At 41.9% G+C, this 14,925-nt stretch overlaps 1 protein-coding gene across 2 annotated transcripts in view; it reads right to left on the bottom strand.

Annotated features, from left to right (window-relative positions):
• PTPRN2 (protein tyrosine phosphatase receptor type N2) overlaps nt 1-14,925 on the bottom strand; it is a 485,678-nt gene that overhangs the window by 272,651 nt on the left and 198,102 nt on the right. For both annotated transcript variants that reach the window (XM_066238054.1, XM_066238053.1), the window contains exon 5: nt 2,896-3,058. In XM_066238054.1, the coding sequence (XP_066094151.1) occupies nt 2,896-3,058 (163 nt within the window). The remainder of the gene's footprint in view (nt 1-2,895; nt 3,059-14,925) is intronic.

Consider the following 14,925-nt stretch of genomic DNA (forward strand, 5'->3'; position numbering starts at 1 on the left):
TACATGCCACTCCCTGCCCGAGGAGCAACTTCTCATCTGAATTTGACTTTTTAGTTCTAATACAAGGGCGAAGTTCCAATAGAATAACCAAACCCAAAATAGAAACATGATAGCAGTTCAGCTGCCCTGTGCCTGTTTCCATAGCTGGGAAGATGGTGCTGGCAGAGCCTGGTGTCGCGTGTCACCGTCACTGGGCGGAACCGTGCTGAGCTGCTGCACAGAGGAATCTCAACCGATTCCTTTCACCCAACTTCTGATTCTGTGGGACTTTCAATGACTGTCACCCTTCCCTCCTCTATTACTTAAGCTGCTCTGGACCACACATGGGTTTGTCTTTACTGATTATTCGTGTCCAATACCAGGGACATGATGCAATGTCTCCATCACAGAAGAAATCCCACAGTAGAAGCCGAGACCAAGCACGAAGCTTCGTGTCCCTCTTGATAAGACATGACAAGGGACGAGGAGGAAGACAGAGCATGATTTCCTGTTCACATGTACTTAAGTTGACAATATTCGAGAGAACGAGAGGAATGCTGGTTTTCTTCTGTATGTGCAATAAACAAGCAGACCGTGTGCTACGTTGAGGCTAGAGTGCAGCCTGGGTGGCCTGGCTGCAGGGACGCCCTGTGGATTGATCTGTTCTGTAAACACGCCTGCTCTCCTCTGATTCTCCTTGGTAGAGCCGAGAACTCCCCCAAGAGTTCAGCAGGTGGTTTTCAGACTTTTGACCTAACTCTCACTTTGTATTTAAAAGACAGTTCATTAATAGTGATGATGATAGCAACTGCCATTGATTGACCAATTCACCACAAGCTCTCCGTACATTCTCCTGCTGAATTTTCGCAATGACTTACTGTCATCCCGTTCCACAGTGGGGACCCTGAGGACACAGAGTCTGGCAGCTTCCCCAAAGCCACACAGCACAGCGGAGGAGCTGGTTCTGCAGCCCCAATGGTCCCACATCTGCCCCAGAACACCTTCCCATTGCCGACCCCCCAGGACAAGTCCACCTTTACCCCCACAGTATCTAGCTGGGTGTCTGGCTCACAGAAAGTGCTCGGGAAAGATCAGTGAGTAACACTGATAAACAGTGTTCAGTGGCCCGGCTCCATCGGGGGAAGCCCTGCTGACAGGCTTGCTGACAGTCCACATGAAAGGCTTTGAAGTGCAGCTTCTGGTCTGGCCAACAACCCAGGTTATAGAGACCTGGAGCGAAGTGCGGGCAGGACCCTCCCTGTGCTAACTGCTGCCTCCTCCCAGGGCCCAGAGCCTGGTGCCAGTGAGGATGGAAGACCCACCCTCCATATCAAGGTGGACTCTGAGAATGGGGGACAACCTGGATGCCCAGGGGACCGTGCAGCCACTGCCCTGTCCCTGGGGAAACATGAACAACACAGAGGAGCTGCTAGCCAAGCTCCCAGAAGCCTGTCCTGGGTGGCCCAGGGCCAGCATGGGGACTCTTCAGGGGACTCCATGTTCCAGCGTCCTTGTGAAAGTTGTCCTTATCATGTGAGGCAGACAACGAAGGGGCTCGAGGAGCATCCCAGAATGCAGCTGACCACAGATGATTTTCCCTGGTGCTGCCCCTAAGATGCAGACTGACCCAGCTCCTTAACTTCGCCCACACCTCACCTGACCCCACCTGGTGGAGATGCAGCTCCCTGTGAAGACACACACCTGGCTCTGATGTGTACGCTGGAGTTCACTTAGATCCTAAGTCGCTCTGAGGCCTCATCAATGTTATGAGCGCTAAGAGGAACCTGTGTGTGTACCTTGTCCAAAATACCAGCCCAGCTTTTGCTTAAATAATTTCAACCTCTCATAACAATTGGAAAAGGAGCCTGAATTGCTGCCCATGTGTTTCTAAGAGCCACAATCACCTTCTGAAGAAACTCCAGTGGAAATTCAGAGCCAGCCAAACGCAGCCGGGTTCGTCCCTCTCCTGCTGGCTGGCACCACTCATGTCGTTGACATAACCAATGTTCAGCAAAAAAAAAAGCGTGAGCATTGCTGTCCTCTACCCCCTGCAGCCAGGACCACCCTGGGCTCCACGCTCTGCTCAAAGTCTCACCTCAGGTGCATGATGACCCTCTGCTCTCAAGACCACTTCCAGCATCCCGGCCTCCAATCTAGGAAGCTCAGTCCTGGGCTCCAGAGTAATGAGCTGCCGTAAAAACCATTTTCCCACTTAAAAGGTCATTGTGATTTTTAATTCTGTTTCTTTAGAATGTTCTTGAATGTGCTTCACATCCTGAAATGGCTCTGGAGCAGATTCAGCGTTGACATAAAGTGAACTCTTGCCCGAGGGTTAGCACAGGCAGGAGACCGGGCACCACACAGGATACCAGCCGAGAGCAGGCATGCCAAGGAGGAGGATTTCTGGGATGCAGGACAGTCCTGAGTGGCCGGGACAGTTGATCACTCTGTCACCTAATTCTAGCTGAACTCAGGGTCTTTGCGTCGTACCTTGCAGCTGAGCGTTCACTGCTGTCCTGGGTCCTTTCCCAAAGTGTGAGACCCATGCTCTGTGCTGCCCTGGCGTCCTGTCTGCATGGCTGATGGCAGGCTTTCTAGACCTCCAAGCATGTCCCACAGATGATTTCCCAAGAACCCTCCCCCGAGGGCAGCAGGGAGCAAGGATGGGCTCAGCATCAAGGATGGGTGGGTGACCACTGCTGGACTTGGGGGGTGTCACCGACAATGGCTCTGGGGACACTGTGCTGCACCTCCCCCACCCATCACCATGCCGCCAAACAGCCCAAATGGAACACAGGAGAAAAACTGAGATGCCAGCCAAAGATTTAGAAAACACTCCCTGCATGTGCACCCCACAGAACCCTGCCCCACAGGTGACATGTAAGCCCAGATCACAGAGTAAACTGCAATGGTCACCTGAGTTGGCCGCCGGTCCTGCTTTGTCCTGGGGAGCACATCTGGGGTGGTGGCCTGGGACAGGGCCTCCAGGTACGGCAGGTAGCGCTCGAGGGCCTTGGCCAGCACGAGGTCGCCCTCCAGACTGTACCTCCTCTCATCACTGCTTCTTGGCATTGAGCTCCTAAAAAGCAAAAAAGCACTGTGAGCTGGCCCCACAGGCACTGAGTGTTGACCAGCCGCCCGGCCCCCTGCAGGACGCAGAGGCTAGACCATGGGAATACATGTAGGGTGACCTCAGGGGCCCTACGAGGACCAGGAGTGTGGTTAGGCAGCTCTCCCCAACTGGGGTTCAAGTCTCCCATGCCCCACATCTCTGTAAGCAACAGCACCCCTCGATCCACAGCTGCTAAGCCACAGACCTGTGGATTCACGGCTGACTCACTAGGACGTCTGCCCCTCTTTCCTGCTGCCTGCTCGTCAGTGCAGCCCAGAGGCTGACCTGGAAGTCGGCTCCCCATTCCCCTGCACCCCATCAGATGGCCTGTGTGCTCCGATGCACACCCACTGGGATCTTTGGAAGAAGTAAACATGTGTATTGCTAAAAACACAAACCATATTCTAGTTCCCTTGTCACTTATGTCTGAGCTCGAAGATGCCTCCCTGACCACCCAACCTGAGGAGTGCCCTGTCATTGTTCATTAGGTCCTCCTAGTTTATTTTTTTTAGCATGTGTGACTAGCGGAAATTACCCTCTTCATGTAAATATGTAGTTTTTATTGCTAGCTATCACTTTACCAGCATGTAGGCTGCCTGGGAGAAGAAAATATTTTTCTGAATTTTCCCTGTTTGCAGCTCCAACCTCAGAATTTACAGCAGAGCCTGACTCAAAGCAGGTCCTGAAAAATATGTGCTGACTGAATAAATGAACTTGATTCACCCATGGAACTCTGGGTTCATGTAGGGTTAGCTCAAAACGCTAGTACTTTTTCTAGCACTAGGAAATGTGTTTCTAGGAAACCTAAAAACCATGATCACTGAAAGGGAGTTTAGGATGATAGAACTGATTACTGAGGTAAAATAAGAGTGATGCAAATTATGGGCTTATTTGAAAGAAAAAGTCTTATTTCCTTTTTTAAGGAAATGACTTTAAAATTATATTAAAACATAATAGTCTGTTCTCTTTAACAACCACAAATATTGCCAATGCAGAAAGACCCGGATACATTCTCTGTCAACTACACGTAACCTCACATTGTGCTCTTACAGAGTGTGTATTAAATGCTGTGGCCAATTTTAGAATAAATAATTATAAATAGTTGTGCCCTGATGTTTACACAGTCATACAAATGGTGGGCTTTGCATGCTGAATGCACTGCTTTTCATGTAAGCCACTATTGGATTTTTAAATTTGTGTTTTTTGTATCCTCTCCCACAAGCATCTTGGTGTTGAACCAGAATGTCTGGACAGCCAGGACGGCACAGTGTGGGGTGTCCGTGTGGGCTCGGATGGACAGGGAAGAGCATGGTTCATCTGTAGTTTTCTCCCTTCCCTCCCATCTTCTCTCTGCCAGGCTAGTGTTTGGGAAGAGTTTGCTTTTAAGTAATATGTGATTTTCATTTTTGTTTAAAAGAATACTAAATATGACAAAGTCTTATGACAATTTCAGAAAAAAAGGCATTTTGTGGCAATAATGGAAGTCTCCCAATGCCCTGGATATGTAACTCAGCATGGATTTCCCACTTCATGTGACAGAGAACAGGCTCTCAACTAGTGTTTTGACATAGAAGGTCTGATTCTTTTTTTTTCTTCTTCTTCTTAAATAATTTAATTTTTTTAATGGGGAGACATCAATAAATCAGGATACATATATTCAAAGATAACAAGTCCAGGTTATCTTGTAGTTCACTTACGTTGCATACCCATCACCCAAAGTCAGATTGTCCTCTGTCACCTATTATCTAGTTTTCTTTGTGCCCCTCCCCCTCCCCCTTTCCCTCTCCCTCTCCCCCCTCCCCCCATAACCACCACACTCTTATCAATGTCTCTTAGTTTCACTTTTATGTCCCACCTAGTATGGAATAATGCAGTTCCTGTTTTTTTCTGATTTACTTATTTCACTTCGTATAATGTTATCAAGATCCCACCATTTTGCTGTAAATGATCCGATGTCATCATTTCTTATGGCTGAGTAGTATTCCATAGTGTATATGTGCCACATTTTCTTTATCCAGTCATCTATTGATGGGCTTTTGGGTTGTTTCCATGCCCTGGCCACTGTGAACAATGCTGCAATGAACATGGGGCTGCATGTGTCTTTACGTATCAATGTTTCTGAGGTTTTGGGGTATATACCCAGTAGAGGGATTGCTGGGTCATAAGGTAGTTCTATTTTCAGTTTTTTGAGGAACCACCATACTTTCTTCCATAATGGTTGTACTACTTTACATTCCCACCAACAGTGTATGAGGGTTCCTTTTTCTCCACAGCCTCTCCAACATTTGCTATTACCTGTCTTGTTAATAATAGCTAAGCTAACAGGTGTGAGGTGGTATCTCATTGCAGTTTTGATTTGCATTCTCTAATAGCTAAAGAAGATGAGCATCTTTTCATATATCTGTTGGCCATTTGTATTTCTTCCTGGGAGAAGTGTCTGTTCATATACTCTTCCCATTTTTTTATTGGATTGTTTGTTTGTTGTTGAGTTTTATGAGTTCTTTGTATATTTTGGATATTAGGCCCTTATCTGAGCTGTTGTTTGAAAATATCATTTCCCATTTAGTTGGCTGTCTGTTTATTTTGTTATCAGTTTCTCTTGCTGAGCAAAAACTTTTTAGTCTGATGTAGTCCCATTCATTAATTTTTGCCTTCACTTCTCTTGCCTTTGGAGTCAAATTCATAAAATGCTCTTTAAAACCCAGGTCCATGAATTGAGTACTTATGTCTTCTTCTATGTACTTAATTGTTTCAGGTCTTATGTTTAGATCTTTGATCCATTTTGAGTTAATTTTAGTACAGGGGGAAAAACTGTAGTCCAGTTTCATTCTTTTGCATGTGGCTTTCCAGTTTTCCCAGCACCATTTATTGAAGAGGCTTTCTTTTCTCCATTGTATGTTGTTGGCCCCTTTATCAAAAATTATTTGACTATATATATGTGGTTTTATTTCTGGGTTTTCTATTCTGTTCCATTGGTCTGAGTGTCTATTTTTCTGCCAATACCATGCTGTTTTGATTGTCGTGGCCCTATAATATAGTTTGAAGTCAGATATTGTAATGCCCCCAGCTTCATTCTTTTTCTTTAGGATTGCTTTGGCTATTCGGGATTTTTTATAGTTCCATATAAATCTGATGATTTTTTGCTTCATTTCTTTAAAAGATGTCATTGGAATTTTGATGGGAATTGCATGAAATTTGTATATTTCTTTGGGTAATATGGCCATCTTGATTATATTTATTCTTCCTAACCAAGAACAAGGTATATTCTTCCATCTTATTATATCTTTTTCGATTTCCCTTAACAATGGTTTATAGTTTTCATTATATAAGTCCTTTACATTCTTTGTTATGTTTATTCCTAAGTATTTTATTTTTTTTGTTGCAGTCGTGAAGGGGATTATTCTTTTGAGTTCGTTCTCAAATGTTTCATTGTTGGCATATAGAAAGGCAATTGACTTCTGTATGTTAATTTTGTATCCTGCGACCTTACTGTATTGGCTTATTGTTTCTAGTAGTCTTTTTGTGGATTCTTTAGGGTTTTCGATGTATAGGATCATATCATCTGCAAAAAGTGATACCTTTACTTCTTCTTTTCCGATATGGATGTCTTTTATTTTTTTGTCTTGTCTGATTGCTGTGGCTAGAACCTCTAGTACCACATTAAATAAGAGTGGAGAGAGTGGACAACCTTGTCTTGTTCCTGATTTAAGGGGGAAAGCCTTCAGTTTAGTGCCATTTAATATGATGTTAGCTGATGGTTTATCATATATGGCCTTTATCATGTTGAGATATTTTCCTTCTACACCCATTTTGTTGAGAGTCTTAAACATAAAATTGTGTTGTATTTTATCAAAAGCCTTTTCTGCGTCTATTGATAAGATCATGTGGTTTTTGTTCTTTGTTTTGTTGACAGGGTGTATTACGTTAACCATTTTACGTATGTTGAACCATCCTTGAGATTCGGGGATGAATCCCACTTGATCATGATGTATTATTTTTTTAATATGTTGTTGTATTCGATTTGCTAGTATTTTGTTTAGTATTTTAGCATCTGTATTCATTAGAGATATTGGTCTGTAGTTTTCTTTTTTTGTGCCATCCTTGCCCGGTTTTGGTATGAGGGTTATGTTGGCCTCATAAAATGTGTTTGGAAGTATTGCTTCTTTTTCAATTTTTTGGAAGACTTTCAGTAGAATAGGAACCAAGTCTTCTTTGAATGTTTGATAAAATTCGCTGGTATAGCCATCAGGGCCTGGACTTTTATTTTTGGGGAGGTTTTTAATGGTTTTTTCTATTTCTTCTCTACTAATAGGTCTGTTTAGGCTTTCTGCTTCTTCCTGACTCAGTCTAGGAAGGTTGTATTGTTCTAGGAATTTATCCATTTCTTCTAGGTTGTTGAATTTAGTGGCATAAAGTTTTTCATAGTATTCTACAATAATTCTTTGTATATCTACGGTATCCGTGGTGATTTCTCCTCTTTCATTTTGGATTTTGTTTATATGAGTTCTTTCTCTTTTTTCCTTGGTAAGTCTTGCCAAGGGTTTGTCAATTTTGTTGATATTTTCAAAGAACCAGCTCCTTGTTCTATTAATTTTTTCTATAGTTTTTCTGTTCTCTATTTCATTTATTTCTGCTCTGATTTTTATTATCTCCTTTCTTCGGCTGGTTTTGGGTTGTCTTTGTTCTTTTTCTAGTTCCTTAAAGTGTGAAGTTAAGTGGTTCACTTGGGCTCTCTCTTGTTTGTTCATATATGCCTGAAGTGATATGAACTTCCCTCTTATCACTGCTTTTGCTGCATCCCATAGATTCTGATATGTCGTATTGTCATTTTCATTAGTCTGTATATATCTTTTGATCTCTGCACTTATTTCTTCTTTGACCCATTCATTTTTTTAAAAGTATGTTGTTTAGTTTCTACATTTTTGTGAATTTTTTTTCCTCTTTTTTGCAGTTGAATTCTAGTTTCAAGGCTTTATGATCAGAAAATATGCTTGGTACAACTTCGATTTTTCTGAATTTGCTGATGTTGTTTTTGTAGCCCAACATATGGTCAATTCTTAAGAATGATCCATGTACACTGGAGAAAAATGTATACTCAGTCACTTTGGGATGAAATGTCCTGTAGATGTCTATCATATCCAGGTGCTCTAGTGTTTTGTTTAAGGCCAATATATCTTTGTTGATTCTCTGTTTGGATGACCGATCTAGAGCCGTCAGCGGTGTATTGAGGTCTCCAAGTATGATTGTATTTTTGTCAGTTTTTGTTTTAAGGTCAATAAAACAAAGCTGTCTTATATATTTTGGTGCTCCTTGGTTTGGTGCATATATATTAAGAATTGTTATGTCTTCTTGATTCAGTGTCCCCTTAGCCATTATGAAATGGCCATTTTTGTCTCTGAGTACTTTTGCTGTCTTGTAGTCAGCATTATCAGATATGAGTATTGCTACGCCTGCTTTTTTTTGGATGTTATTTGCTTGGAGTATTGTTTTCCAGCCTTTCACTTTGAATTTGTTTTTATCCTTGTTACTTAGATGAGTTTCCTGTAGGCAGCATACAGTTGGATTTTCTTTTTTAATCCATTCTGCTACTCTGTGCCTTTTTATTGGTGAGTATAATCCGTTTACATTTAATGTAATTATTGACGCTTGTGAGTTCCCTATTGCCATTTTATAGATTGCTTTCTGTTAGTTTTGTGTCTTGTTTGATCCTTCTCTTTCGTTTTTCTATCTTTTGGTTTTTTTTTGGTTGTATTCCATACATCTTTCCTCTGTTGCTATCTTTTTTTTCTCATGTGCTTCTGTGGTGGTTTTTTCAATGGTGGTTACCTTTAAGTAATGAAAAGGGTTCCTACCCTGTTCATTGTAGCGCACTATTTTGTGAGTACTTTTGCACTCCATCATCCTTTGCTACTGTTAATCTCCATCCTCTCCCCCCCTTTCTTTTTGTTGTTGTCACAGTTTAAATTTGGTTTTATTGTGTTCTTCTTGGAGCTTTTACTTGTGGCTTTTTTTTTTGTTCTTTGTATCTGATTGGAGAACCCCCTTTAGTAATTCCTGAAGTGGGGGTTTTCTGATGATAAATTCCCTCATCTTTTCTGTATCTGTGAATGTTTTTATTTCTCCTTCATATTTGAAGGATAGCTTTGATGGGTATAGTATTCGTGGTTGAAAGTTCCTCTCTTTCAGGACTTTAAATATTGGGGTCCACTCTCTTCTAGCTTGTAGAGTTTCTGCTGAGAAATCTGATGATAATCTAATGGGCCTTCCTTTATATGTTGTATTCTTCTTTTCCCTGGCTGCCTTGAGAATTTTTTCTTTGCTGTTGGTTTGTGCCAATTTCATTATGATGTGCCTGGAGTAGGTTTATTGGGGTTAAGAAAACTCAGAGTTCTGTTTGCTTCTTGAATTTGAGGCTTTAGTTCTTTCCACAGGCTTGGGAAGTTCTCATCTATTATTTGTTTGAGTATGTTCTCCATTCCATTTTCTCTCTCTTCTCCTTCTGATATACCTATTATTCTTATGTTATTCTTTTTGATGGAGTCAGATAATTCTTGTAGGGCTATCTCATTTTTTTAAAATTTTTTAGTCTCTTTCTTCTTCTCTCTGTTGTGCCTCAAGTTGCTTGTGAAGGTCTGATTCTTAAGACCAGATCACTAATGTCAGGTGTGTGATCTGTAGGTACGTCATAAAAGCTGGGACTTACAAAAAAATCTTGATATTTGTGTTTAATTATCTTAAGTGATAAAAACCCCTGTTTTTATTTCTAATGCCCTTTTAAGTTATAATGGCTCACTCTTAATAGGCATATAAATTATCAGAGCTTTGCAGTGCTTTGTGTCTCAAATCATGGCTACAGTTTCCTTGACCATTTTCTGATGGATGACATTTCATATCCTGTATTATTAGATTGTAATTTAACTGAGGTCAATTTACTTTTCTGGTTCATCATCCATTTTTCTCACTAATTGCTAATCAATGCAGTTGGATCACCCCAAAAGTGTGCCTTTGAATTGTCCTATTCATCTTCCTGGGTGCCTGCCAGGCTGCTACTCTGTCTATGACACTGATGAGCCTCTGTCATGACGCTGAGCAACACTGTAGCAATTAACTTGCAGATTGACTTCTGCCCTGTCATTCCACATGAAGTAGGTCAAACTTTGCAAGCACACATTTCCTACTTCAGAAAGATTACAGATGGTTTACATGTAGGTCTCCACCCTTCTCTTTCCACTTGTGTGCACAGACCTTCAGGCTCCAAATATACGAGATGCTTTAAGCTGTCACCCAATGTGCTGAAGGAAAAAATCCAAGTTATAAATCAAATCTTGGCAAAGAGGATGCAGTGAGCCTGTTCTCAGTCGTCCTAACCTCACGTACTAATCTAGGAGTCGGGAACCTTTTTGGCTGAGAGACCCATGAACGCCACATATTTTAAAATGTAACTCCGTGAGAGCCATACAATATTTTTAACACTAAATACAAGTAAATGTGTGCATTTTATGTAAGACCAACACTTTTAAAGTACAATAAGTCTCTGAGTTCTTTTTAATAACGTTATGCTGTTGCTAACCAATGATGAACAAAGTACTTCTTACCATTAATGCAACTTCTAATGCTGCATGGTTTTGCTGATGGCTTTGTAGTCTGGTTGATACATGGTGAGGTTAAGTTTCATGCAGGCGTTGAGACTTCCAACTGTTAAACGTGATCATAGGTTGGTCTTAATGTTCTTTAGATGTGAGAAAGACTGCTCACATGCATACATAGAGCCAAACACTGTCAGTACAGCAATACTCACATGCTGCAGTGTGTGATATGTGACAGGAAGCGCGTTCCAAGTTTTGACAATCAGCTGGTCCGCGGGTTGAAGTTTTTCATTTCTCCCCACTTATGTTTGCTCACCAACTCTGCTTGCTGTTGTACAAGTCTTTCCAAATCTTCATTCAGTGACTTGAATTTATTCACCCACATGTCTGAGGCCTTCAGGCCAGCAGCTTGTAGCTCAAAATCTCTGACGGAGACACCGGGGATGTAACTCAGGTCAGCGCTGTCCACTGCACACTTGTGTGGATGGGTGATGAACTTAAAAAGACAAGTGTGCTCAAAAAATTCTCCAAAGTGTGCTTTGCATGACTGCAGGAGATTAGATGTGAAGCCCACTAGCTGCTGGAGATCAAGATGTTGAGCAGGGTCACTTGCTGTGCATGCATCTTTAAACTCTCCCAGTTTTCAAAGTGTAGTAAACGACCTGTTTCAATGTGGGAGATAAAGAGTTTCAGTTTGTTTTCAAATGCAAACACTGCTTGTTGAAGGGATAAGACTGTATTTCCAATGCCTTGCATTTTCACATTGAGCAGGTTCAGATGTTCAGTCATGTTCATGAGATAGCAGAACTTCAGAAGTCATTCAGTGTTAGCTAACTCAGGATGCTCGACGTTTTTCATTTCAAGAAAAGTCCGGATTTCGCTCAGACAAGCCGTGAAACAGCTGAGCACCTTCCCTCTTGACAACCAATGCACATGCTATGCAGAAGCAGACCAGGATAATTATTCCCAACTTCATCCAGCAGTGTTTTAAACTGGCGATCATTTAAAGCTCGGGTAACAAGAAAGTTGACCACCCGAATGACCAGCGACATCACCTCACCAAGCTGCTCGCCACACATCTGAGCACAAAGCGCCTCCTGATGTAGGATGCAGTGAAAACTTAGGATGGGTCTCTTTTCATGTTCACAAAGAAGCACTACAAATCCTCTGTTTTTCCCCACCATGCACGGAGCACCATCAACACCGAAATAAGTTTATCCATCGGCAGATTTTTTTTTCTTTAGCGAACTCAGTGAAAGACTTGAATAAATCCTTCCCTAGTTGTCTCTTTCATAGGCAAAACAGCAAGACTTTTCTCATGTAGTGTGTCACCGACAGCAGACCTTGCAATCACGCTGAACTGGGATAAATGGCTTACGTCTGTTGACTCATCCAAAGCGAGAGAAAAGAATGGTGCTGCATTTATGTCCTTCACTTGTGTTGCCTCAATTTGATTTGCCATCATGATGGTACGATCATGAACAGTTCTTGCTGACAGAGGCATGTCTTTTATTCATTTGATTATCTTGTCTTTATCCAAAAAGTCGCCAAAAAGTTCACTGGCAACATCAAGCATGAACGTTTTGGCATACTCCCCATCTGTGAATGGCTTTCCGTTTCTCATAATTGCTAAAGCACCAGCAAAGCTAGCCAAATTCCAGTTACCTTGTTGGGTCCGAACACGGAGCTGCTGCTGACTAGCTTGCACTCTGTACAGTAGCTCTTGACATGCTTTCTTCCTGCTGTTCCCCGCTGGATATTTCAATGCAAATGTAGTATGGCATGTGTCGAAGTGCCGTTTTATATTTGACTGTTTCATCGATGCAATTTTATCATTGCATATTAGACACACTGCAGAACCTGCTCTCTCCACAAAGGCGAATTCCTCTGTCCATTCCTGCTGAAAAGTACAATACTCCTCATCTTTTTTTTTTTTAGCCATCTTCTTTGTCAAAAGGGTTTCTGCAATTAGCTAGCTGACTACTTGATTAAAAGGAGGGAAGTTTACTTCCTGACCTCACAACGACCTGTGTACCTTACACATTATCCAATAAAAATTTGGTGTTATCCCAGAGGACAGCTGTGATTGGCTCCAGCGACCCGCAACCATGAACATGAGCGGTAGGAAATGAATGGATTGTAATACATGAGAATGTTTTATATTTTTAACGTTATTATTTTTTTTTATTAAAGATTTGTCTGCGAGCCAGGTGCAGTCATCAAAAGAGCCACACCTGGCTCGTGAGCCATAGGTTTCCGACCCCTGTACTAATCATTGGGGGTCCATTATTTATCACACAAAACTGCAAGACCACAACCCTGTGCTTCCGGTTGCCATTCTTTGTGACATTGCTGGTCCTCCCGTCCAGCTTTCAGGAGCGTCAGCAAAGGGCAACCTTAGGTTCTTGGGTCCTCAGTGGCCCCTCAGCTCCCAGCTCTGTTCCTCCTGTTCATGTCTTCCTTCCTTCCTCTACGCAGCAAATGCTGACCTGGTGACAGGCACACACCAGGCACTAGGGATGTGTACACTGGCAGGGTCAGGGAAGGGAGGATGCGCTGGTTTAACCAGACCTTGTCTCAGGTGCGAGAAACAGAGGTAACAGCTCCTGTCATGAGTAATGGCATAAACCTGCTACCTCAAAATACCTGAAAACCTGAAAGTGATGGCCACAAACTGAACTTAAGATACATAGTTACAAATACTGCAGATGACAAAATCAAGCTGATCATAGTCCACAGAGGAAATGAAAGAAAGCACAGAGAAGGCCACAAGAGATGCCCGGGGTGGTTCCTGAGCACTGCGTATCAGCCAGACTCCAAAGGTGGCAGCACTTACTGTGGAAAAGTGACTCCAGACAGAAAGTACTGCCGATAAATGGCTCACACCTTCAGGTGCTGGAGGTCAAACCCCAGAGGGGCAAAGTAAAGCCTATCAGCAATGAAAGGGAAATCTGTAAAAACTGTTTCTGTCTGAGAAGTATCAGCAAGTCAAACTATAAATAAGGTTATATTGATTTTGAGTAACATAGTTGATATATATTTATATATGATTATGTGCATATTTCTAAACTATACGTGAAAATCTATACCCTGACATTAGTGAATACAGAAGCTTGTAGTGTCTGTTGAAAATAACAACGGTATGGTATAAACTAGTCCACAAAGAAAACCTCAATATTTCTAAAACTTAAAAACTGACAGGTCACATTCTCTGACTAAAATGCAATAAAAAGACACTAATTTAAAGTTCAAAGGGCCCTGGCTGGTTGGCTCAGTGGTAGAGTGTAAGCCTGGCATGTGGATGTCCCAGGTTCAATTCCCAGTCAGAGCACACAGAAGAAGTGCCCATCTGCTTCTCTACCTCTCCCTCTCTTGCTTCTCTCTCTCTCTCTTTCTCTCCCTCTCTCTCTTTCTTCCCTTCCCATAGCCCTGGCTCAATTGGTTCAAGTGAGCTGGCCTCAGACGCTGAGGATGGTTCCATGGCCTCTGCCTCAGGTGCTAGAATGGCTCCAGTTGCAGCGGAGCAATGTCCCAGATGGGCAGAGCATCAACCCCTGGTTGGCATGCCGGGTGGATCCCGGTCAGGGCGCATGTGGGAGTCTATCTCTGCCTCCCCTCCTCACACTAAAATAAAACATAAAAAATAAATTAATTAAAAAGTAAAGTTTAAAAACAACACATGGTATGAAAAAAAAATGCAAAAGCCTTATTGTTCCTAAAAGATACAAAATTACAATTACAAACAATTCAGAACAGAAGCAAAAGCAAATGAGAATACATGGAAGTCACAGGGTGATGCCAAACTATGCTCAAAAGCACAGACCTATGTGATTACTGAATGGATTAATTATTTAGTGATTACTTTTAAAAAGGAATTTAAAAAATGAACAAAATGTTCAACTCAAGAAGAAGAACAGTAAAGCTAAGAATAGAAGAGAGAAATCCAAGAACTAATTCTTTCTGAAAATCGTATAAAAGGTGAAGAAAAAAATCAAGTTGAACAGGAAAAAAGAGTGATTACTGCACACATGCCAAATGACTTATTAAATTATAGCACGACACCTCACATCACACTAACAATGAATTTGGAAATCCTTAGGAGAAACGGATGACAGTTCTCTGCAAAAGTAGAAATGTCCCAAATTCTCATAGTAAGGACTGTGAACATATTTTACCAACAATCTCAGAAGACAATGAAAGTGTTATGAGATCTACCTACAAAGAAAAATCATTGTAACACTATCCAGG

Source organism: Saccopteryx bilineata, chromosome 6 (genome assembly GCF_036850765.1).
Source record: "Saccopteryx bilineata isolate mSacBil1 chromosome 6, mSacBil1_pri_phased_curated, whole genome shotgun sequence".
NCBI classification, from domain to species: Eukaryota; Metazoa; Chordata; class Mammalia; order Chiroptera; family Emballonuridae; genus Saccopteryx; species Saccopteryx bilineata.